At 36.1% G+C, this 24489-nt stretch overlaps 1 protein-coding gene across 1 annotated transcript in view; it reads left to right on the top strand.

Annotated features, from left to right (window-relative positions):
- The window catches only part of DNAAF6 (dynein axonemal assembly factor 6), a 41040-nt gene extending 21833 nt beyond the window's left edge, over window positions 1-19207 (top strand). Inside the window, exons 6-7 of the mRNA XM_010346379.3 lie at window positions 12679-12764; window positions 18059-19207. Of these exons, the coding sequence (XP_010344681.1) occupies window positions 12679-12764; window positions 18059-18185 (213 nt within the window). The 3' untranslated portion in view covers window positions 18186-19207. The remainder of the gene's footprint in view (window positions 1-12678; window positions 12765-18058) is intronic.
- Window positions 19208-24489: the final 5282 nt, after the last annotated feature.

Raw genomic sequence — 24489 nt, 5'->3', positions numbered from 1 at the left:
CATATACATTAATGGAAGAATAATCAGAGATCTAGAGGGCTTCTTTTTCCTAGGTGACATATATACTTTTCTTTAAACCCCATGAGTGGAAGTCCCCTAGCTTGTTTTATTTTGTTTTGTTTTGTTTTGATTTCCTTTTATCCTCTATCTATATTCTCCATTCCTCTCCCCAAAGCTCTCACTGTAATGTGTGTGATATTAGGTTGGTGCAAAAGTAATTGCAGTTTTGCCATTACTACTGGCTATTGCCAGACTTACTGAGGTACTAGAGCTCTTGGGTACTAGTTGAGGAGTATGGAAAAAGGAACTCTAGGTATCAAAACTATGTAAGAAAATAGCCTAATTCTCCGTAAGATTATTTGTGGCAGGAAATGGGATGTGTGCATTGGAAAAATAGGTCAGCAGATTCTCATTTTCACCCTTGGTGCTAAAATCCAAAAATGAATGGGGCTAGGGTTATTGGTATTCTGCCAAATTACCCATTGTTTATTCTAGGAGAGGGGAAAGGCAGCTTGCAGATAGCTTGATGCTCTTTGACCTAGAATGAATACATATTTTGATGTTTTACTTTGATGGATCTATATTGATAAGAGGACATTCTGATGTGACCCAAGAAACAAGCCACTAAGCCTATTTTTTTTCCCCTAACATCACCTCCTCCCTAGGATATGAGCTTTCCCCCATCTTTAAATCTCACTGAGAATGAGATGAGAGTCAGGGATGGGATAGAAGTCAGTCACCATCTGGCAGGCTGACAACCAGAAGTCACATGTTTATCAAACATATTTATCTCAGAAAGTGCTATCAACAATTTTGAGCAAAGTGTTTGTTCATTCTCTAAGAATTCGCTTGCTTCCTGAATGGTCTGCTCTTTAAATCCTGATTTGTTTCTTAAGGTTAAAACAGTTATATTTGTTTACTTCTTTTTTTTTTTTTTTTTTTTTTTTTTTTTTTTTTTTTTTTTTTTGAGACAGAGGCTCACTCCATTGACCAGGCTGGAGGGCAGTGGCATAATCTCAGCTCACTGCTGAGCCATGGTGCCTAGCCTATGTTTGTTTACTTTTAATGAAAATATGGATTTAGCTGCTTGATAATGAAATTAGCTGGGCATGTTTGTGCATGCCTGTAATTCCAGCTACCACCATGCCCAACTAATTTTGTATTTTTAGTAGAGATGGGGTTTCACCATGTTGGCCAGGCTGGCCTGGAACTGCTGACCTCAGGTGATCTGTCTGCCTCGGCCTCCCAAAGTGCTGGGATTAACAGGCGTGAGCCACCACGCCTGGCCTATATTTGTTTATTTTTAATGAAAACATGGATTTGGCTACTTGATAATGAAACAGATTTTGTTTTCCATTTCATTCCATTCTAGAGGATGGACCTAGTTTTTGTTTTTTTGGTCTTTTTCTTTATGGTAGGTTTCCTGATTATGTTAACCTTGTTTGATTAGTTGTATGCCAGACCATGTGGCAGAGGGAAGGATATTTGAGCTGTAATATGATTCCATATTATTAGTTCCAGGCAGCACAGTAAAACTTCAATTAAATTTCTAATAGTTGTCTCAGTAATATATTCATAATATATACATTTATAGTTAATGTCATAACACTCCTTCATAATGATGGTGGTTGTGGGACATGGTAACAAATAGCTCCTTAAAAGCCAATCTGTGCCCGGTGCAGTGCCTCATTCCTGTAATCCCAGCACTTTGGGAGGCCAAAACGGGTGGATCTGAGGCCGGGAGTTCAAGACCAGCCTGACCAACATGGGGAGACCCAGTCTCTACTAAAAATACAAAATTAGCCGGGCATGGTGGTACATACCTGTAATTCCAGCTACTCAGGAGGCTGAGGCAAAAGAATCTCTTGAACCCAGGAGGCAGAAGTTGTGGTGAGCCAAGATCGTGCCATTGCACTCCAGCCTGGGCAACAAGAATGAAACTTCATCTTAAAAAAAAAAAAAACTAATCTAATCATAAAGACAGTATATTTCTGATAATGAAGGTAATATGTATATTAAATTTTAACCAATACCAAAATTAGTAGAGTTGTCAATAAAAGTACCCCATAATAAGATGGAGAAAAATAGAGAGAGAATGTGTGTTTGAGATGGACTATGGTCAATGATGGAATAAAGGTAAAGGATGTCTTATATACATGTATCACTTGATATATGTATCAGTAGTCTTACATTTTGATGATGTTATTTTGAGAAGGTTTCATCAAAATATCTGAATCACATGGTCTAGAATCCTTGAGTTGGACCTGGCAGAAACTCCTGATTCCATGCAAGCAGATTCACAGATTGACCTTGGAAATTACCAATACTTGAGGAATGAATAAAGGTAGAGGAACTGAGAAGGATATTCAGAGATGGGAGGGAAACCATAATAGTATCTGCCGCTGTCAAGCAGGATTAGGATGCAGGAGGAACTTTGAGATTTGTCAGTTAAGAAGTCTTTGGTGATCTTTGGAAGACAGCAGCTTCAGTGGTATGGCCAACACCACCAGATCGAAGAAAGCTAAGAAGTGAAGAGGAAGTGAGGAAGAGAAGCCAGCAAATATAGACTGTTCTTTGTGGAAGTTTAGTGGTGAAGAGGAGGAGAATAAGGAAATGATTGTTGAGGAGGAGGCAGGATTTAGGGGAGTTTATTTTAAGACAGGAGAGATTTATGTATGCCTTTCAGCTCATGACAAGAATCCATGCATTCATCCATGTAATATTTATTTAGTTCCTACTGTGTGTCACTAGAGCTAATAGACAAAGAGTAAAATAAATAAATAAATAAAAATTTCAAAAGGAGGCGTTTTTGGTTGTCACAATGATTACAGATTTTTTTTTTTTTCCTGAGATAAGGTCTTGCTGTCACCCAGGCTGGAACACAGTGGCCTGATCTCAGTTCACTGCAGCCTTGACGTCCTGAGCTCAAGCCATCCTCCCACCTCAGCCTTTCTAGTAGCTAGGACTACAGGCATGCACCACAATGCTCTGTTAATTTTTATTTTATATTTTTTTGTAGAGACAGAGTCTCATTACGTTGCCCAAACTGGTCTCAAAATTCTGGGCTCAAGCAATTCTCTCACCTTGGCCTCCCAAATTGCTGGGATTACAGGCGTGGACCACCATGCCCAGCTGATTACAGGATGTTATTGTCACTTAGTATTCAGGGCCAGGATTGCCTTAAATCTTGCAATAAGAGGTATAGTCCTCAAGAATAAAGAATTGCGCTACACAAAATGCCCACATTGCTTTCCTCTAGTTTAAAAACACAGATTAGATAAAGAGCGATTGAAGATATGAGGGTGCTGCTGCTCGACAGCATTCTACCCTGTTGACTACTCTCTTCTTTTTTCTTTTTGAGGCAGAGTCTTGCTCTGTCACCCAGGCTGTAGTGCAGTGATGTGATCTTGGCTCAGTGCAACATCTGTCTTCCAGGTTCAACCTATTCTCCTGCCTCAACCTCCCAAGTGGCTGCAACAACAGGCACACACCACTACACCAGCTAATTTTTGTATTTTTAGTAGAGACAGGGTTGGCCAGGCTGGTCTCGAATTTCTGGCCTCAAGTGATCCGCCTGCCTCGGCCTTCCAAAGTACTCGGATTATAAGCGTGAGCCACCACACCCAGCCTGCCCTCTCCTTCTTGAAACACAGTTTTCTTTTTACTTTAATGACCCCACTCTCACTGAGGAGTGAGGAAAGACTTCACTCTTTTCTTCCAAAATCACTAAGCATTCCTTCTCTCACTCCCAAATCACTGGCTCTTCCTATTCTGCCTTAAGTTCTCTGGAGATTTGACATACGTCTTTTTTTCTCTACCTATTCTCTTTTCACCTACTCTCATAGCTTGAAATACCATTTATCTCTCTAGTCCTGAACTCTCCTATGAGCTTTGGATTCATATAACTGACCCCGTACTTGGCATCTCTTACTTGTTTAATAGACAACTCAATCCTAACATGTCTAAAACAGAACTCTTAATTGTCTTCAGCAAACCTTTTCCTCATTCACTTCTGCATGGCAACAACATTTACCCAGTTGCTCAAGCTAAATACCTAAATCATCTGTCATTCCTGTTTCCTTTATACCTCATATCTAATCCATCAGCATATATTACTGGCTGTACCTTCAAAATATAATCTAAATCCATCTAATTTTCATTACCACTGCAACTGTTATCATCATCTCTATCTGGACCATCATGAGTCTCTTCTGACATATCTCCCTGCTTTGACTCTTTCTTTCCTATAGCCTTTCCACAGAGTATAACAGATCCTTTTTAAAAGTAATTCAGGACTGGGTGTGGTGGCTCACGCCTGTAATCCCAGCACTTTGTAGGGCCGAGGCAGGTGGATCACCTGAGGTCAGGAGTTCGATCCAGCCTGGCCTACATGGTGAAACCCTGTCTCTACTAAAACTACAAAAATTAGCCAGTCACGGTGGTGCACTTTCATAGTCTCAGCTACTTGGGAGGCTAAGGCAGGAGAATTGCTTGAACCCGGGAGGCAGCCGTTGCAGTGAGCTGTGATCATGCCATTGCACTCCAGCCTGGGTGACAGAGCAAGACTCTGTCTCAAATTTTAAAAAAGATAAATCAGACCACATCACCTCTTTGCTTACAGCCTTCAATGGCTTCCTCTTGCACGTACAGAACAAAATCCAAACTCCTTATCTTAAAAGTAGGTAAAGGCCCTGTATGATCTGACCCTTACCTACTTTTACAGTTTCATCCAATGTGACACTTTCTTTCTTGTTATGTTCTGCTTATCCTGGTCTTCTTTTTGATCCTTCAATATGCCAAGTTATTTCCCAGTTCCCTGTTATTCATTCCACCTGGGTATTCCACCTAGTCCCTCAGATGATGAAATTTTACTTCTTCCTTTCCAGTCATTTTAACCTCCTATTTCTTGTTTAATTGCATGTTAGTACCTCCAGAACTATATTATGTAATATGATAGTGAATACTGAACATTATTTATTTCTCACTGTAAATTTTTAAAAATTAAAAAAAATGCGGGTGCATAATAGAGATACACAGTGAAGTACTATTCAGCCATAAAAAAGAGATCCTGTCATTTGAAACAACATAGATGGAACTGGAGATTATTATGTTACGTGAAATAAGCCAGGCACAGAAAGACTAACATTATACATTCTCACTTTTTTTGTGGGATCTAAAAATCAAAACAATTGAAATCATGGACATAGAGAGTAGAAGAATAGTTACCAGAGGCTGGGAAAGGTAGTTTAGGGAGGGGAAGTGTAGGGTTGGTTAATGGGTACAAAAATATAAATTTCTTATTTTAATTGGAATGGTTTGGTGTTACTTCATTTAGTTAGATACTGACTTTTGGGTTGTGTGTTAAGGAACTGTTCATCCATTCTGATTTTAAGAGTTCTATTTTAAGCAAGAATAGATGATGAATTTAATCAAATGCCTTTTTACCATTTGCAAAGATCATGTATTTTTTTAGTTTTGATCTACTGGTAAGTTATATTAGCAAATTTCTTAATATGGAACCATCCTTGCATTTATTCATTCACTCTACAAATATTTGTTGAGTGCCTATGCTATACCACTAAATATTTTATGAAAACTCTCATGAACAATGATAAGCTATAGGAAAATAAAAAAAATTAAAGGTGATGGGTCTCTGCTTTGAAATTATAAAAATATTTACCTCTGATGTATAAAATTGTAGAGATATGTATTATCCAAAACTAGGACAAAAAAACAATAGGTCATGTTATTAAATTAATGGATAAATTTCTTTCTTTGTTCTTTCTTTTTGAGACAAGGTCTCACTGTGTTTCCCAGGCTGGGGTGCAGTGGTGCAGTCTTGGCTCACTGCAGCCTCCACCTCCCAGGTTCCAGCAATACTCCCACCTAAGCCTCCTGAGTAGCTGGGATTACAGGTGCATGCCACTGCACCAGGCTAATTTTTGTATTTTTTATAGCGATGGGGTTTCACAATGTTGGCCAGGCTGGTTTCAAACTCCTTATGTAAAGTGATCCACCCACCTTGGCCTCCAAAAGTGCCGGGATTACAGACATGAGCCACTGTGCTTGGCCAGATGGATAAATTTTGATAATGCTACCATTTTGAAACAGTCCAGTACATATTACTATACCTGTCTTTTTAAAAATAGCTCATAGATGCATGACTCCTCTCCCATCACAGGAGTCAAGAGGTATGTTCTAAGAATAGAGAACAGCATAGTAAACAAAACATAAACATCACTGCCTTCACAGAGCTTACTTTATTGTGGGAGAGATAAGTAAACACATACATTGTATTGTACATTAGAAGCTGAGAATGCTCTGAGGAGGAAGTAATAGGGCATACTAGAGTTGGTGGTAGCTGAAATTATTAAAAGTGTGGTCAGGAAAGGCCTCACTAAGAAGGCAATATTTGATCAAAGACCTGAAGGATATGAGGAAGTGAGGTTCAGATGTTAGAAAGGTTATCCTTTTTTTTTTTTTTTTTTTTTGAGACAGGGTCTCACTCTGTCACCCAGGCTGGAGTGTAATGGTGCGATCTTGGCTCACTGCAACCTCGACCTCCTGGGCTCAAGCGATCCTCCCACCCCAGGCTCCCAAGTAACAGGGAGTACAGCTGCGCACCACCATGTCAGGCTACTTTTTGTATTTTTTGTAGAGATGGGGTTTCGCCATGTTGCCCAGGCTGGTCTTGAACTCCTGAGCTCAAGTGATCTGCCTGCCTTGGCCTCCCAAAGTGCTGGGATTATAGGTGTGCACATCAGGCCCAGACTAGAAAGGTTAATCTAAGTGAATATTTTAAATGTCAAGATTTAAGAGAGGAGGTAATCTTAGAAATATCAATAAAGAACAAGTACCTATTCTTAGAGAAATCAGGGGAAGTGTCCCAGGAACTGATAAACTATTCCAACACAATGGGTAATAAGTGATATCGTGTAAAGACATGACTTTTTAAATTGTATATATTTTAGGTGTACAACATAATGTTTTGATACACATATTCTCAGTAAAATGATTACTGCAGTCAAGCTAATTAATATATTTATCATCTCAGGTAGTATCTTTTGTGTAGGTGGGGGGGAAAGAGTACCTAAAATCTACTCTCTTAGAAGATTTCCCGTAATTGATATAATATTAACTATAGTCCTCGTGCTGTAACTTAGATCTCTACAGCTATTCATCCTAAATAACTCAAGTTTGTATCCTTTGACCTGCATCTCTTCATCTCCTACCCCACCTCTAGTAACCACCATTCTTCTCTCTATTTCTATGTATCAGAAATTTTTTTAGGTTCCATATTTAAGAGAGGTCATACAGTGTTTTTCTTTCTGTGTCTGGCATTTTTTCACTTAGCATAATGGAGGACATGAGATTTTTTTTTAAACTGGAAGAAAGGAGCAGGCCCACTGATCGAAAGGAAATGAGAGGGGTAAAAAAACAGGTGCCAACTGAGAAAACTATAGGGGAAGCAGTATGATCGGAGAGATCCAGATTTCAATTAGACCGAGAAGTTGAGAATATTCAAAGAGGCTTAAGAGGTAAGGGATGATGTATTATGTATTCCAGAGGACCTAATGGAAAAGGTTCAGGATTTGATGAGGGGTAGAAAATGGAGACATCATAGGAGATATGAAGATCTATATGGTAGTTATGTAATAAGGAATGATTTGGGAGTCTAAGACTTCCTGTGGTTATTGACAAACATAATTAAAAGTATAATGAATTTAGTTCTGGTGGTCTCAAGGCAGGTAGTGGTGTTGGGGCTATGATTATTTGGGGGAGAGGGTGAGTGCCAGTGGAGATATAGATGCCTATAGATGAATGTTCTTACTACAGAGTGAGCTGAGCTTACTCTTGACTCCTGTGATGGAGAGGAGGCACACATCTATGAACCATTTTTAAAAGGACAAGTGTGACAATATAGTACTGGACTCTTTCAAAATGGTAGCATTATCAAAACTTATCCATTAATTTAAAAACATGACCTACTGGGTTTTTGCCCTAGATTTTTACAACGCATATCTCTATATTTTTATGCTTCAGAGGTAAATATTTTTATAATTTCAAAGCAGAGATCTAATGCCTTTTAAATTTTTTCTATAGATTATCATTGTTCATAGGAGTTTTATAAAATATTTAGTATATCTGCCGTGAAAAAATATCTCATACATGTTTCCATAAATAATGGTAAATTTAACAACTGAAGCAATTCAGAATGAAATCTAGCCAAACTTTTTTCTGTTAATCAGAATTTCCTAATATTGTTAAGTTTCAAATGGGAACTCAAATAGTTTTCCTTCCTAAGAATCAGATGTATAAGGAGTGGTTGCTGTATGTCTGTCAAATAGAAATATTCTTACAATATCTAAAACCTGTAAATAAATTAATTTAGAATATCTTCCAAAGTGTCAGTCCAAACCCTTCAGTGAAGCAGCTTCACTGAAATATCAGTAAATAGTTCTGGCCAAGTTACCCATAAGATCTTTTTTACTTCTTCTCCTCCTCTTGGTGATGAAGTGACAGTTCAAGAGGAAACAGAATGGATGACCTCCATGGGACACCTGCAAATTGGACTTCTCCTGTCAATTTTCAAACATCTTATAATATGATCATAGACATTCATCTGAGGAGCTGAGAAGCCTGTTAATCACTTACAAATTACAGAAATATGACCTTTCAGGAGCCAACTTGTCATATAAATCTCTCATAAGAACAAGACAGGAAAGAACAGATTTCAAACTCACAATAATAATCACTCAATAATGACTGCCCTAGTAAGTCAACTCTCTTACAACACATAGAGGACAATAAATGAAGGCCCATGAAAACGACTTGTAAGCACTTTAACCTACCTTTACCTCTCTTGAGGGAAGTCTTGAAGTAAATTCCCAGAGAGAGACTGAGTAGTTTTTACTACTAGCCTGAAGAGAAGCTGCAAGTAGGAAGAAAAGATCTCACTAATCTTAAATTATGGACTTTTTTTCTTGTTACTTTTTATTTATAAGGCCAGAAGGCAGGTGTTTGAAATAAAGTTAATGACGGGTACTGGGGTAACTAGCTTCCAGCATGGCACCCAATAATTCTCACCTCCAGATATTCTTTTTTTGGTGTAGTCCCCTCCTTATTGAGTAGGGATGACCTGTATAACCAATAAATTTTTTTTAAATAAAAAAGTGTAATTTATGAGGCTACATTCTAAAAAAGGCATTGCTTCTGCCTTGATCTTTTGGATCCTTTACTCTGGGGAGAATACAGCTGTTGTATCCTAAGGACACTCAAGCAACACTATGGAGAAGTCCATCTGGTGAAGAGTTAAGGCCCCTTGCAAACAGCCGTGTGAGTAAGCTATCTTAGATGAAGATCCCCTAGTCCTAGGCAAAGCTGCAGATGTCTACAGCCACAGCCAATATCTTGACTACAATCTCATAATAGAGCCTAAGCCAGAACCATTTAGCTAAGCCATTCCGAAATTCCTGATCCACGAAAACATGTGGGATAATAAACGTTTATTGTTGTTTTGAGTTATAAATTGGGGAGGTATAATTTGTTATGCAATAATAGATAACCAGTAAACAATAAATAATAAGTGGACGGGCATAGTGGCTTACATTTGTAATCCCAGCACTTTGGGAGGCCGAGATTGGAGAATCACTTGAGCCCAGGAATTTGAGACCAGCCTGAGCAACATAGCAAGACCCTATCTCTACAAAAAAATTTTAAAAACTAGCCAGGTGTGGTGGTGCACACCTGTGGTCCCAGCCTCTCAGGACACTGAGTCTGGAGGATTGCTGGAGCCCAGGAGGTCGTGGCTGCAGTGATCCACGATCACACCACTGCACTCCAGCTTGGGTGCCAGAGAGCCTGTCTCAAAAAATAAATAATTAATTTTTAAAAGTAACAGAACCAGAATCTAAACCTAAGTTTGATTCTAAAGGTTGAGCTCCCAAAAGGTTAAAAGTTTCCCAATGAATTTTTGAAGTTTTTCTTAGTTTACCTATTAAAATAACTTATTTTTTAAAACAAATTCAATTTGCACCCTGAGTAAAGAGAGGAACATCAATCCCTTAAAATTGTTTGGTCAGTGACATCATCCTATATTTACTAATGTTTAACAAGTTAGGTCTTGAGCGCAATCAGTTAGAGATCATTTAATATCCATGTCTATATTCCAGGTATTCATTTAAAGTATTGCAGAAGTCTCATGCATGTTTCAGGTGTTGTTCTTCTATTAAGATTCTTCATTGAATCTTCTATCTTGCAAGATATTAATGTGTGCAATTCCACCTAATTTGTCTTTACTCTTGTCTCTCCTCTGAAACCATTGTAGTAGATAATTTTAATTTCAATAAGAAGAAAAATTAGTGAGTCGTTTCTGAATTGCCCTTCCCTAGAACAGCAAATGATTTTAAGAACCACTTTAAAGTTCTACCCAGAAATTGTATCTGAATTTTAAATGTCATAATTTTTTTCTTTCTCAATTGGCATTTCAACCCTGGAAAAACAATATTTTGCCATGAAAATTCTAAACATTTCAGGCTAAAGAAACAAATATTTGAATCTCTTCTTCGAGGTGACATGAGTTAACATGAGACATTAAAGAACATCTCAACTTGACTATCAGACCTCAGTATTAGAGTAAAAATGGGGCTTTCTTTGTCAAATAGAATGCTTATTTACTTGGAGGCAAAGCATCTATAACTACCCTCTGAGAACCATGCTTCTCTCAATTGTAGTGTCTCTAATTATGAAGATTTGAATTTTCAAAATATAAATTAGGAGGCAATTCTTTGTTGAAAGAAAATGTTAACCATAGTATTTAGATAGTAGCACCTGTAGAACTCTATTTACAAATCTTTGTTTATATACAGATTTAATAAACTAAAATATTTATTTAATAAAGTAATTAATAAATAAATACATGTCTGTATTGCTCCAAATACATTATATTGCAAAAACACAATTGCCTACTTTAAGCTTCTTACAAGAAATCTCAATTTGTCACATTATTTATTTGATATGTATTTCCCTCATAACTTGCTGCTTTCCCTCTGGCCATTAGAGCCATGAATTCACCAGATGTCTAATACTTCAAGTCTTCCAGCTCATTTTAGAGAAAGCTTCATAATTTACCTGAACCTTAGGGTGAATTTTCTTCATTTCTTTGTTTTTGGAAACCATATGCCATGCTATCTCATATATAGACATCAACTTCCATCAAAAAGAGAAAGCATATAGAGTAAGAGATAGGCTTTGTGTTGTGGCAAAAATACACATAGTATAAAATTTACTATTAGTGACATTTAGTATATTCACTATATTGTGCAACCATCACCAATATCTAATTCCAGAACATTTAAATCAACCCTAAAGGAAACCCCATACCCATTAAACAGTTACTTCCCTCTTCTCCATTTCCCCAGGCCCCAGCAACCACCAGTCTACTTTCTGTCTATAGATTTGCCTATTGTGGGCGGGGCACAGTGACTCACACCTGTAATCCCAGCACTTTGGGAGGCTGAGGCAGGCGGATCACGAGGTCAGGAGATTGAGACCATCCTGGCTAACACAGTGAAACCCCGTCTCTATTAAAGATACAAAAAATTAGCCAGACATGGTGGCACACACCTGTAGTCCCAGCTACTTTGGAGGCTGAGCTAGGAGAATCGCTTGAACCTGGGAGGCAGATATTGCAGTGAGCCAGGATTGCACCACTGCACTCCAGCCTGGGTGACAGAGTGAGACTCTGTCTCAAAAAACAAACAAAAAATTGCCTATCATGGACATTTCATATAAGTAGAATCCCATAATATGTGACATTTTATTCCTGGTTTCTTTCATTTAGCATAATGTTTTCAAGATTCATCCATATAAAAGTACTTTTTTCCTTTTTATGGCTGAATAATATTCCATTGTATGGATACAACACATTTTGTTTTTCCATTCATCAGTTGATGCGCATTTGGGTTGCTTACACCTTTTGGCTATTACGAATAGGGCTACTATAAGCTACATTATGTACATGTTTTCTTTTGAAAACCTGTTTTCAGTGCTCTTGGGTATATACCCAGGAGTGGAATTGCTGGGCCATGTGGTAATTGAGATGTGACATTTCAAGTGAAACCTTACTAAACCAATAAGTAGTCTTTTTGGGGAGGTGGGAAACATAATGTTATTTCTCTTTTGTTTTGCTAACATAACACGTGAACTCCCACACCTCCCTCGAAAATGTAGTAGGGAAATTTATACCAGAAGACTGTAAGATAGCATCCCCAAGTTACCCAACATGAGAACTAAACATTTTTATACAAATTGCCAACTGATATAAAGACAGTAGACGGTCCCCAACTCTAACAGGTGTACTGCTGTGTATCTTCAGAGAATGAAGGTTACAAGCAGGTAACCAAAGTGTTTCTGTATAGCTTTGGAGCCAGAAACCTTAGTCAGATTACAGGAGGTTGCCCTTGGGCCACTCACTAAATTTCTCTGTTGTAGTTTCTCCATCTGTAAAATGGGGATAATAATCTCTTGCTTCCCAAGATTGGCATAAAGATAGGGCATAGCCTGGCACATAGTTGGCACTTGATAAATATTAATTCTCTTCTCCACATGTATTATTACATTCTTCAAATTAATTGTTCTCTGAGATAACAGTATTTTTCTTCTCATTTTTTCTCTCAGGCTAAAATTAAACTGCCAAATACAAACCCTTCTGATATTCAAATTGATATCCAGGAAACAATCCTTGACCTTCGTACTCCTCAGAAGTGAGTAAAACTTAGAACTGGAATAGTGTATTATAATATTGAGTCTTCAGTTAATATTACATTTTAAAATATACATAGTATTTTGTATCACCCCAAAGTCTGAAGAAAAGTGGAAAATTGTGTTAATCATTCAGATATTTGATCTATATAATATAAAAATAAATATGTTTGGAAATACTTGAGCTTTTTTCCACTTTGCATCCATACATTTGGAGTGGGTTAATGCTATCAAAACACAATTCTTGACATCCAGATACAGTTTATCTATCAGAAAAAATAACTAGAAGTGAAAACACCATTAAGATGTAAGTCTTACATACAGTTTTTGTGCATTAATTACATAAGAGAAGCAATATATTTACACTTTTTTCATTTTGTGGGGCTCTAAGGTTAAATTTGATTGTGTTCATCTAAGTCAACAAAAAGATCTTTCCATCAATTACTTAAAACAAAAATTCTATAACATCTTTTTTTGTTACCAGATCCTCAGTCTGTGTGAATACATTTAGAAATAATACAGAAAATCATTAAATAATTCAGTTATTTCAGGATATTTCTACATAAACTTTTATTACATAGGTTTAAATCATGTTCAAACATAACTCAGTAACATTATTTTGTAACATGGGCAAATCACTCCTGTTTCTCAAAACTAACTCTATAAAGAGGGAATTGATGGAACCTGTTGTGTGTTACACAAAGTATCTAAATACCTCACTGCTTTGTGCACATCTCATCTGGACATAGAGGAGTGAACACATATTGGATCATTGCAGTGGTCCTATCTCTGTAACTCATGAACATTTCAAACTGGATTTGGGAGGCAGGCAGTTGCTGGCACATTTCCTTCCATTATCAGTACCTATAATTCTCCTTTGTTGAGCTTAGGACTTCAAGAAAAGGACAAGGAGATCCCTCGTACAGAAGATTCCTATGTATAAGCAACCCAATATGCCTATGTAGCTTAATCTTGGCTTCTGTAGTAAATGCATTTAACCAAAAATGGTCTACGGATAAGTATATATCAAATATTTTCCCATTATTTACATCATTTCAAAAATGTATCCTCACAGAACGATCATCTCGTGTTATAAAAATTATATACACAGCTGGGTGTGGTGGCTTATGCCTGTAATCCCACAAGAGAATCACTTGAACCCAGGAGGTAGAGGTTGCAGTGAGCTGAGATTGTACCACTGCACTCCAGCCTGGGCAACAGAGCAAGATTCTGTCTTAAAATAACATATACACACACACACACACACATATATATACATATATATGTATATGCATATATATATACACATATATGTAAGTATACATATATGTATACATATGTGTGCATTGTATATATATGTGTGTATATATACATATATACATATAAATATATATACCTATATATACAGTAAATATGTATATATGAGTGTATTGTATATATGTGTGCATATATTTATACATATATATATGCACACATATATACAATATGTATACATAAATATACACACCTATATATACAATATATGTGTGTATTGTATATATGTGTGTGTATATTTATACATATATATACACACATATATATACAATATGTATACATAAATATACACACCTATATATACAACATATATATACACACATATATATACAATATGTATACATAAATATACACACCTATATATACAATATATGTATATATATTGTATATATAGGTGTGTATATTTATACATATATACATATAAGTATATATACATATATGTATATGTATGTATATATACTTATATGTATATATGTATAAATATACACACCTATATATACAATACACACATATACATATTTGCTGTATCTGCTGTGTATATTTATGTGTGTATATTTATAAGTATATATATGTATATGTATGTATATATGTATATATGTATAAATATACACACATATATATACAATACACACATATATACATATTTACTGTATCTGCTGTTTACTTCAAGGAGTACTGTACCCTTTTTGTTGCATTTTATACATGAATTTACTGTTCCACATAGTCTATGCAAGGAAAGTTGGTTAAATGAACACTCAATCTTCCATGATATTTGCAAGCTTGTTAAAAGCACACACATATCTATACAGCATGGAGTTAATTTCCGTTTCCCTAGCACTTCTCACTATCTGTGAGACTTTCATTTAGTAGGTTCTGATAGATATCTAGAATGACATCACAGCCATAGCAGCTACCTAAAGATTGATGGAGACTGCAGAAATAGTGAATATAATTTTTATAACATGAGATGATTGTTCTGTGAGAATACATTTTGGGTTAAATGTACTTTTCCACATAGAACATGGGCTACACTAGGTCATTAGATCATAGTGTACTTATATATTAAATGCTCAGTGCAGAGAAATCTGCTTAAGAAAACCTGCTTAACTAAGAAGACAGAAGATAGAATTAAGGTTTTTATCATGTTTCCTAAATACTTGAGAATCCTTTAGAGCCATGCTATTCTCTGAAATTGCATTATTAGAAATGTGTCTTGTTTTTGAGTTTATTGATATTCATATATACTTTCTTTAGTTTCCAACTTTGATATCATATAATGCTATGTTTATCCAATCTAAGAAAGATTTGAGAGGGCATTCTGTTCTTGTATCTATAAGACAGAAACAAGCGAATTTATTTTAACTGAATTGACCAGTGGTTTCTGTCAAACACTAGACAATTGCATTCAAATTATCAATAAAACCCAGGTATTTAGCATTATATAACCAAAATAAATAAATAAAGCAGTTTGCCGAATTATTCGCTGTTTTTAATTGGTTGTTTTTGTTTTAGCATGTAGATTCCCAACATGGAGTAAATGGAGAGGGGGAAAGACGGGGAAAATTGGATAATTTACCAAGATCTCTTGACTTAAGTCTTCATATGAGATTTCATTATTTTTCTAAGTGAATGCTAAGAATTTCATAAATGAATACCTTGAATGTGATAATAAAAAAACATTCTAAAGACAAATGTAAACTAATTTTTGGTTGAGTGCTGCTTTAGATTATTCACACATTTGCTGTGCCGCTTTAGTTCAGTTTGGGTGTTGACCGATTTTCACAGACTGATACCTAAAAAAGAAGTTTTCTAAATGAAATAGTTGAATTGTGGCTCAGTAACCATTTCTGCATTTTCTTTGAAAATGGTTATGTCTCCTTCAGGAAACCTTAAAAAGGTTTTTAATCCAGATATGTAAATCAAATAATTTTGTTAATTATATAAGATAAAAATTGCATTATGTGAATATGCTGGGAACCAGGATGTCCTTTGCTTAAATCTCTTGTGAGCACCATCAACTTAAACTCTCTAATATAAATATAAGCATTTAAGTCTCTAAACTTGAGTTCACTGTAGAGATATTTTTTTTGCATTTACATTCATATAGTATTGTTTGCATTTAATTTCTGATGAAAATTAACACCAGATGAATATTTGATCACTGCCTAGACTGTAACTTCTTAAAAATGCAAATACATTATCAATGTAGAAGTAGAGGTATTGGGTTTAAATGTTTGTTCATATGTTATAATACTAATCTATGGTAATTTTTCAAATGTTATTTTGTGGTGACCTGAATACTTGCTTCATTTATTTACTCACTCATTCATTTATTTATTCACTCAACATTTATAAAGTCTTCCACTAGACACTAAGGGAGCACCGAGATACAATACATTTCTGTCCTTCAATCAATTGTACATGGATAACTATTTGTAGAATTTTTATTTTGTTTAAATGTAAATCTCAGTATAGATAAGACGACAGTAAAACAGACGATGAAAATACTTCCCTTCTCCTAAGAGCCTCAATCAGTTGTACAGTTATACTCTTCAACATTTTATTATGTTAAACCATACTACTTAGAACTAGACAGAAATGCAGGCATAGATGGATCATTCCAATGGCCACTAACTGTCTCTTTTGAATTTATTTCTCTCTGGACAGAGAAGAGCACATTATCATTGGAACTCCTTTAGCTGATTTATAGTTGTCTTTTAGTGCAACGAAGCTATGTACTAAGCTTTGCTTTCTTTTTAAAGTGAATATGTTATCATTTATAGAATAAAGTATAAAGGAAATCTAAGTCTAGCACAACCTATATTGTAAAAAGCTTTAAAGGATGGACTAAATGGTTTTTGCACTCACTTTTTTTTCTGAGATGCCAAATATCACAGTCTACATTATAATGCACTGCCACTGAATCGCAGTGTTTTTAGGTGAAGTGTTTCTCTAACCCCACATGGAATGGAGTAAGAGTCACAGGAAATATCTCCTTTAGGTTCCATAAATGTGTAATAAATACCTTTAACGAACCCAGTCTTCTGAACTCAGGTTTTTCCAAAGGAATAAAGAAGGAATAGATTTTCAAGGGTTTTGTTTTCAAATACGTACTAGTTTTCAGTTCAAGAACTCAATAAATGCCCCTAAAAATACCATATTCCTTTACTTATTGGATATTATGCCTTCTAAATGATTCATGACTTTAAAAGAGCATTCTGTCCATCTTTTATAGAGATACTCAGACCTTCTCTACTGAAAATGTGAAGTAACGAGTGTTTCATGCATTTAATTTTCTTCTTAAACCGGCATGTGCTGACCCCATGCATAATTTAGATTCATGCCAACACAGCAGAATTATGGATGTCTCATCCCAGCAATGTATCTAAAACATACAACTATCCAACAACTGAATCATAAACCACAAAATAAACCTAGCAGTCTGTCACAGGGAATTTTTGTCAATGTGTAGTAGAAAGAATCAGAAGCAAGGAGAGAGAAACACTTTCATTGATTTGGTATTGAAATCATTCCTAGTCTCAGTTTCAAAAACTACACCTGTGGTAGAGACTCTGCCTAGAGCTGTGTTAGCAGAAGTGTTATAGATCCATTCCAATTTTCATATTTGTATCAGTCGGCCACATTCCAAGTATGAGTGGCAACAGATCTGTCCAGCAAACTTAAAAGTTGCATGGTTCTATTTCTATACCTGTAAACATAACCTGAGACTATGCAAAATGAAGTCAATTAGAAAAAAATTAGGGGAGCCAAAACAACTGCTTGGATTTTTAAGTCCAAGAAACTGGTATACTGTTTGCATTATTTAGGCATATTTTTGATCCAATATTTACACTATCTAAATATTGGGGTTTTTGGTTTCTAACATTCTGGTGGCATACGTTGCTTTCTATTGTCTTATCGAAAGTGATATATCATTTAAGGAAGCTAATTTTAAGTTTTTATGTTGTTGTTGGTTTTTTAGGAAGCTGTTGATAACTCTTCCTGCACCAGTAGAATGTGCCAGTGCCAAAGGATTCTATATCTCAGAGACTGAAACTCTTGAAATCATCATGATTATCAAAAGAGAGTTAGAGATTGCTAATTTCTAATTTCTTCTGAAACTGCATGAAAAAGCTAAAAAGTGGCAAAATGGCATTGGTAACAATTAAAAAACTGTAAAAAAATGTTTTCTGTATTCTCTTTATTCTGACATATTTTGAAAAGGGACAAAATTCAATTCTAGTGATATTGTGTCCATTTACAGTCATTTCTGTTACTCCGTTAGGAAATATGTCTTCTCGGCCGGGCACAGTGGCTCACGCCTGTAATCCCAGAACTTTGGGAGGCCAAGGCAGGTGGATCACATGAGATCAGGAGTTCGAGAGCAGCCTGGTAAACATGGCGAAACCCCATCTCTACTAAAAATACAAAAATTAACTGGGCATGGTGGCGAGCGCCTGTAATCCCAGCTACTGTGTCTCAAAAAACAATAAAAAATAGGAAATATGTTTTCTCATGCAAATAAACTATTCCATTTTTATAGTGATAGCTGAGTAGAATATTTACAGGTTAAAAAATTGGAATATTACATGATCAGTTACATAATTGAAACATGATCATGAAATGGTTGGTCCACTCATTTCAGTAGTCTGAAAAATTTATGCTAATTATTTATACTTACACTGTGATACAATCAGTTGCATAGAAATCAGTCATTATTATTACCAGAGAAATTTATTTGGTTGCTTTTTCGTTGATTTGATCAATTGATTTACAGCGGTCTCTGTTTAGGCTCTCACTATTGTTTTGGAATATACAGTTAACAAGTAGTTTGATGTACCATACTAGCAACTTGTTTACTTGAGTAAGAAATACTTTTGAGCATACAGATTATTTGGCTTCTTCAGTTGTACTTTTAATGCTTAGATATAGTTAGGTTAAAAACATTTTTTATGTGCCTAGTTATTAACACTACCTTTTTGGGTACTGTGTTTATATTTAGTCAGTTGAAATCCTTGACTTTAAAAGAAATATAAAGAAAAGTTTGGCACATTTACAAATCCTGTTTGTTCTCATTTTCTATCTTTCTTTGTAATTAGACATATCTGTTTTTAGGAACTGTCTCAATGTTCCCTGCCTCTTCTATACTGTATTGCATATGTTTATTTCAGAATTATTTATGAATAAATTATAAAGCTTGTGTGACTTGTCTTCATATATTATTATAGAACTGTGGAGTTACCAAGGAGTAAATTTTGAAAAGATGAACATGAAAAGATGCTCATCACTTCTATGTGAACTATTAAAGGAATAAATACTCTAGCAGATATTTTTTAGAGTTAATTATATATGTACAACTACCAAGCATCCAGTTTGTGACTAGAAGAAATGGTGAAATAGAATGAAAAGACTGAGATTTGGGGGAAAAATGGTTGCATTAACACACTAAGCTCTTACAGAGAATTTGACATTAAGCTACCAACATGACTTTCTTCTCGGGGAGAAGAGTTGAGGGAGGGATTAACTGAAAGGAAGCTAGAGTCTGTGAACTTAAGTCCATGATGTTACACGACCTAAACAGTGTCCTACTTTGCTTTTTTAAACATTTTTTTTAAGTCTGTATTTTAAGAATTTAAGTTTATGTCCCAAATTTAAGCTGTGGGGCAAGTCTAAGCAGTAACTGTATTAGTAAGGGGTCTGCAGAAAAACAACATCAATAGGATAGAGAGAGAGAGAGACATAGGGAAGGGAATTTATTAGGGAGATTGGCTTACCCAATTATGGAGGCTGAGAAGTCCCGCAACAAGCTGTCTGCAAGCTGGAGACCCTGGGATGCTGGTAGTGGCTCAGTGTAAGTTCACAGGCTTCAGAACCCGGGAAGCCAATGGTGTAACTCTCAGTCCAAGGTCAAAACCCTGAAAACTGGAGGGGTTGAGGAGGGGAGGTGCTTGTGTCCAAAGGCTGGGAGCCTGGGGCTGTTTTCCAAGGACAGGAGAAGAAGAGTATATCTCAGGTCCAGCAAGATAGATGAACACATTTGCGTTTTCTCTGCTTTTGTTCTCTCTGGACCCCCAGCAATTTGGATGGTGCTCACCTACATTGAGGGCAGATCTTCCCCACCTAGTCCACTCAAACTCACATGCTAATAATCTCCGTTGGAAACATCCTCACAGACATATCCAAAAATAATACTTTACCAAGTTTCTAAGCATTTCGTAATCCAGTCAAGTAGACACCTAAAATTATCCATCACAGTAACCAGTATTTTTTTTTTCTTCTTTAGAGAGCAACAGTGAGTTGGTAGAAAATGTATCTTTTTCCTATGTACTGGCCCTAATTACAAAGATTATTTGTACTGGCCCTAATCACAAAGATTATTCTTACCCAAGTTGACTAAATGTGTACAAGTTGTTCCCAGAAGAAAAGATAGAGCCTATCCAAGCCAACTTGAATTGGGCTTTGGTTATGTGGTACAGTATCAGTTATACAATGAAAAGCTTGGAGAACAATGAAATGCGATCCAGTGACTTTTACCCATCTAGAAATCATCCTACCTCACTGTCCTTGGCTTCAGAAGTAACAACTACAGTAGTTATTTTGTTGTTTTGTTTTCAAGATAATGCACAGTGCTTTCTTTCCTTAAAGAGGAATAGTTCACTAAAGCAAATGGGGAAAAGAGAATACAAAAGAAAATGCACCTTGTCAGCATTTATTACTGAATCTTACCAGGAGAAATGAAAGTTAAGCCACAATTGTGGCTTGCTGTAGGCTACATACACATCTCCTTCATGAACTCCTTTGTCTCATTTTTTATTCCAAAATCTCCAGTAACATTTGTGGGGATTCAGTAATTCATTTATTTATTCATTCACTAATTTATGCATTCTTTCAACAAATATCCACTGAGCACTCACCACATGCTTAGCACTGTACTAGGTGCTAGGCATACAACAGCAAACCAGATGTGATTCCTGCTCTCATGAAGCAGACAGTGTAGCAAGGGAGACAAACAATAGCCAAATAAACACACAAATATCTATGTTCAAATTATAATTGCTGCTATGAAGAAAAAGAACAGGTACCTAGAGAATATCAGAGAACCAAACCTAGTCTGGGGAGGGGTAACAGAAAAAAGGATGTAAGATTTCAGCTGATAAATAAAGAATATCTGGAGTTACGTAAAGAGGGTGTTGGGGGAAGGAGAGCAATAAGCCTTCTGGGAGCAAGGGGTAGCAAATGTGAAGATCCAAGATGAGTACAGCTTGGGGAGTTCAAGTAAATGAAAGTCGGTGTGCCTAGGGTAAACCAGGGGAAGGTCAATTAGAGGTAAGGTTGGAAATGTAGGCTGGAGCAAAGTCATGTAGAATCTCATAGGCTAAGGTTGGGAATTTGGATTTTATTCTAAGTGCTTGGGGAAAGAGAATGTATTAGGAGGCAAGAATGGAAAAAGAGATAAGTTAGAAGGCTTTTGCAATAGGCTAGGCAAGTTATTCTATATGTTAGCCTAAATAAAATGTATTATTGATTTTATTCTAATTAGAAAAAATACATACTGACTGCTATCATTTGAATGTAGTTTGTTCCCACCAAAACACATGCTGAGGTTTTGTTCTCAATGCAGCAATGTTGGAAGGTGGGGCCTATTGAATGGTGTTTGGGACATGGGGGAAGATACTTCATGAATAGATCAATGCTGTTTTGCAAGAGCGATTACTCACTCTCATGGGATTGGATCACCCATTGAAAGAGTGGACTGTTATAGAATGAAGTTGCTCTTCACATTTTCTCTCTCTGCACATGCCTTCTGGCCCTCCCACCTTTCCACTGCAAGGTGAAACAAGACGCGGCCCTTTCCAGGAGACAAGTAGATGCTGGGCCCATGCTTCTTGGACTTCCGAGCTTTCAGAATCTTGAGCCAAATAAACCATTTCATTATAAATTACCCAGTCTCAGATATTGTCTCATAGCAACCGAAAACGGACTAAGACACTGACATGCTCCAAGCAGAAAACTTTAACAACATGGAAAAGCTCTTTAAAAATGACACAAAATTTTAAATCACCTGTAAGCCAACAAACTATAAATAACCACGGTTATCATTTTGATTCCTTATTCCCAACCTTTTATTTTCAGTGCATAACATTGATATTATATTTTCCCAAATGTGATGATATTGTACAAGCTGGTTTTATAATCTACTTTAATTTCCAAGTGTTTCCCTTTTTTAAATCATCTTTTTTTCCCCCTGAAATCTAATATTATTGCATTGTGGTAAAAGAATGTGATAAATAATCTTTGTGTATTTTAAAAGACAATATTGTGTAATTTGGGGGAAGAGAGTTCTATATATGTCAATTCAAGTTTTTTGTGTTGTTAAAATCTTCTACATTCTTGTTAATTTTTGGTCTGCTCTGTCTGCCAACACCAAGAGGTATATTAAAATTTACCACTGATTATAGATTCATCAGTTTCTCCTTCTAATCCTGTCCATTTTTGTTTTATGTATTTTGAGGCTATGTTTTTGGGTACAGACAGATTTAGAATTGTTGTATCTTCCTAGTGGATTATTCTTTTTATCAATATGTTGTGAAACTTTAACCTTAATAATTGCTGTTTTAATGTATGTTTTGTTTACCATTAACACGGCTGTATCATGTTGGTTAGTATTTGTCAGGCATACTTTATTTTCTATCACTTTCCATGTTTTCTATGTTTTAGATAAGACTTTTATGAACAGCATGTAGCTAAATCTGGGATTTTTAAATTTAACCAAGATTCTGTCTAAACTCATAAATTTTAGTCCAGTTGCATTTATTATGATTAATGATAAATGTGGATGTATTTATAATATTTTATCCTGAGATTTCTCTTTTATTCCTCTTTTTCTTCCTTTCTTGCCATTGGTCAATTTTTAAATATTTTTTCCTCCTACTGGCTTGCAAATTATACATTTTGTCTGTGTGGTTTTTTTTAACTGAAATGTCTAAAGTTTCTCAGTAGTTCTACCCTCCCGTAAAGCAATTCAAGGACTTAGTTTTAACCCAACCATGCCACTCTCACTTTGTTTGTATATTACCAAATTATTCATCACCACTATTATTGTTTTTAACAGTCAATGCTTATCTAGATTCACCCATGTATTTACCAGTATCTTTGTTCACCATCATTTTCCACATCGATGCTTCCTTTCTGAATGTAAACACTAGTGTTTCCCTCAGCAAAGGGAGTTCTTTATTTTTTCACTTCATTTCTGGAAATATTTTTATTGTCCTCATTCTTGAATAATAATTTAACTTGGTTTAGAAATCTAGATTGACAGTTATTGTCCCTCAGAGAGGGAATTTCTCTCAGACGGTTATTTTCCCTCAGAACTTTGAAGATATTAGTTACCTGTATTCTGACCTATACTGTTGTAACGTAAAAGTCTGTTGTCTGTCTTGTTGCTTTGTAGGTAATCTGCCTTTATTCTCTGGTATTTTTAAAGATTTTTCTCTTTATTTTTTGGTGCTCTACAATTTGACTGTAATATATTTAGATATAGATATATTTCATTTCATTTCTATTTTTTTTTTACTTGGCACTTGTACTCTTAAGTTTTGCATCGATCTGGGAAAATCCCTAGCCATTATCTCCTTGAATATTGTCTTTCTCCCATTTTCTCTATTTTTCTTCTGGAAGTCCTCTTAGGTAAAGGTTGAATCTTTCATTCTGTCCTCCATGTCTTTTAGCCTCTGTCATATTTTTCATCTATCTTTGCTCTTAATACTGGGTAATTTTCTCAAATCTATTCCCCAATTCAATAATTCTTAGGATTCTAATCTTATCAGTGATTATGTCCACTGACTCTCCCTCATAGTGAAATGACATATTTCCCTTTACCCCTTCGTAAGACTCATGAAGAGTTTGGCTCATTTACTCAGCCTGCAGCACTCAACCCCTTGTGGGAGGGGGAGCAGGTCGGCAGGTACAGAGGCCAGGATGAGCACTTTTGGGCAACTGGCAGGAGCAGAACTCTGTGCAGGTTTGCAGCAGCATCTAGGGGTTGCCCATGACCCCTGGAGCCCCAGAGAACATGTGTTACAGGATGTTCTTTTAGTTTTGCCATTCATGAACAGCTTAAATGTTAAACAGTCCAGTGGAGTGTCAGTGTGCCAGTCTCTTGCACCTGCACCTGGGTCCTTGTCCAGTGTCCAGAAAGAATCAGGTGGTGGGAATGAATTGAAGAGTGGTGAATGTGGAAGATTTTATTGAGAGGTGGAAGTGACTCTCAGCGGGATTGGGAGTTGGAAAAGGGATAGAATGGGAAGGTGGTCTTCCCCTGGAGTTCAGCCATCCCTGGAAAAACTTTTCTCTGAGGTCCCGCCGTAAAGCCATCCCTCTGAAATCAAGCTGCTTCTCTCTGATGTCCGGCTA

This window comes from Saimiri boliviensis, chromosome X, assembly GCF_048565385.1.
Source record: "Saimiri boliviensis isolate mSaiBol1 chromosome X, mSaiBol1.pri, whole genome shotgun sequence".
NCBI classification, from domain to species: Eukaryota; Metazoa; Chordata; class Mammalia; order Primates; family Cebidae; genus Saimiri; species Saimiri boliviensis.
Note: the sequence above shows the minus strand (reverse complement) of the source record. Positions and strands in the feature narration are given on the sequence as shown.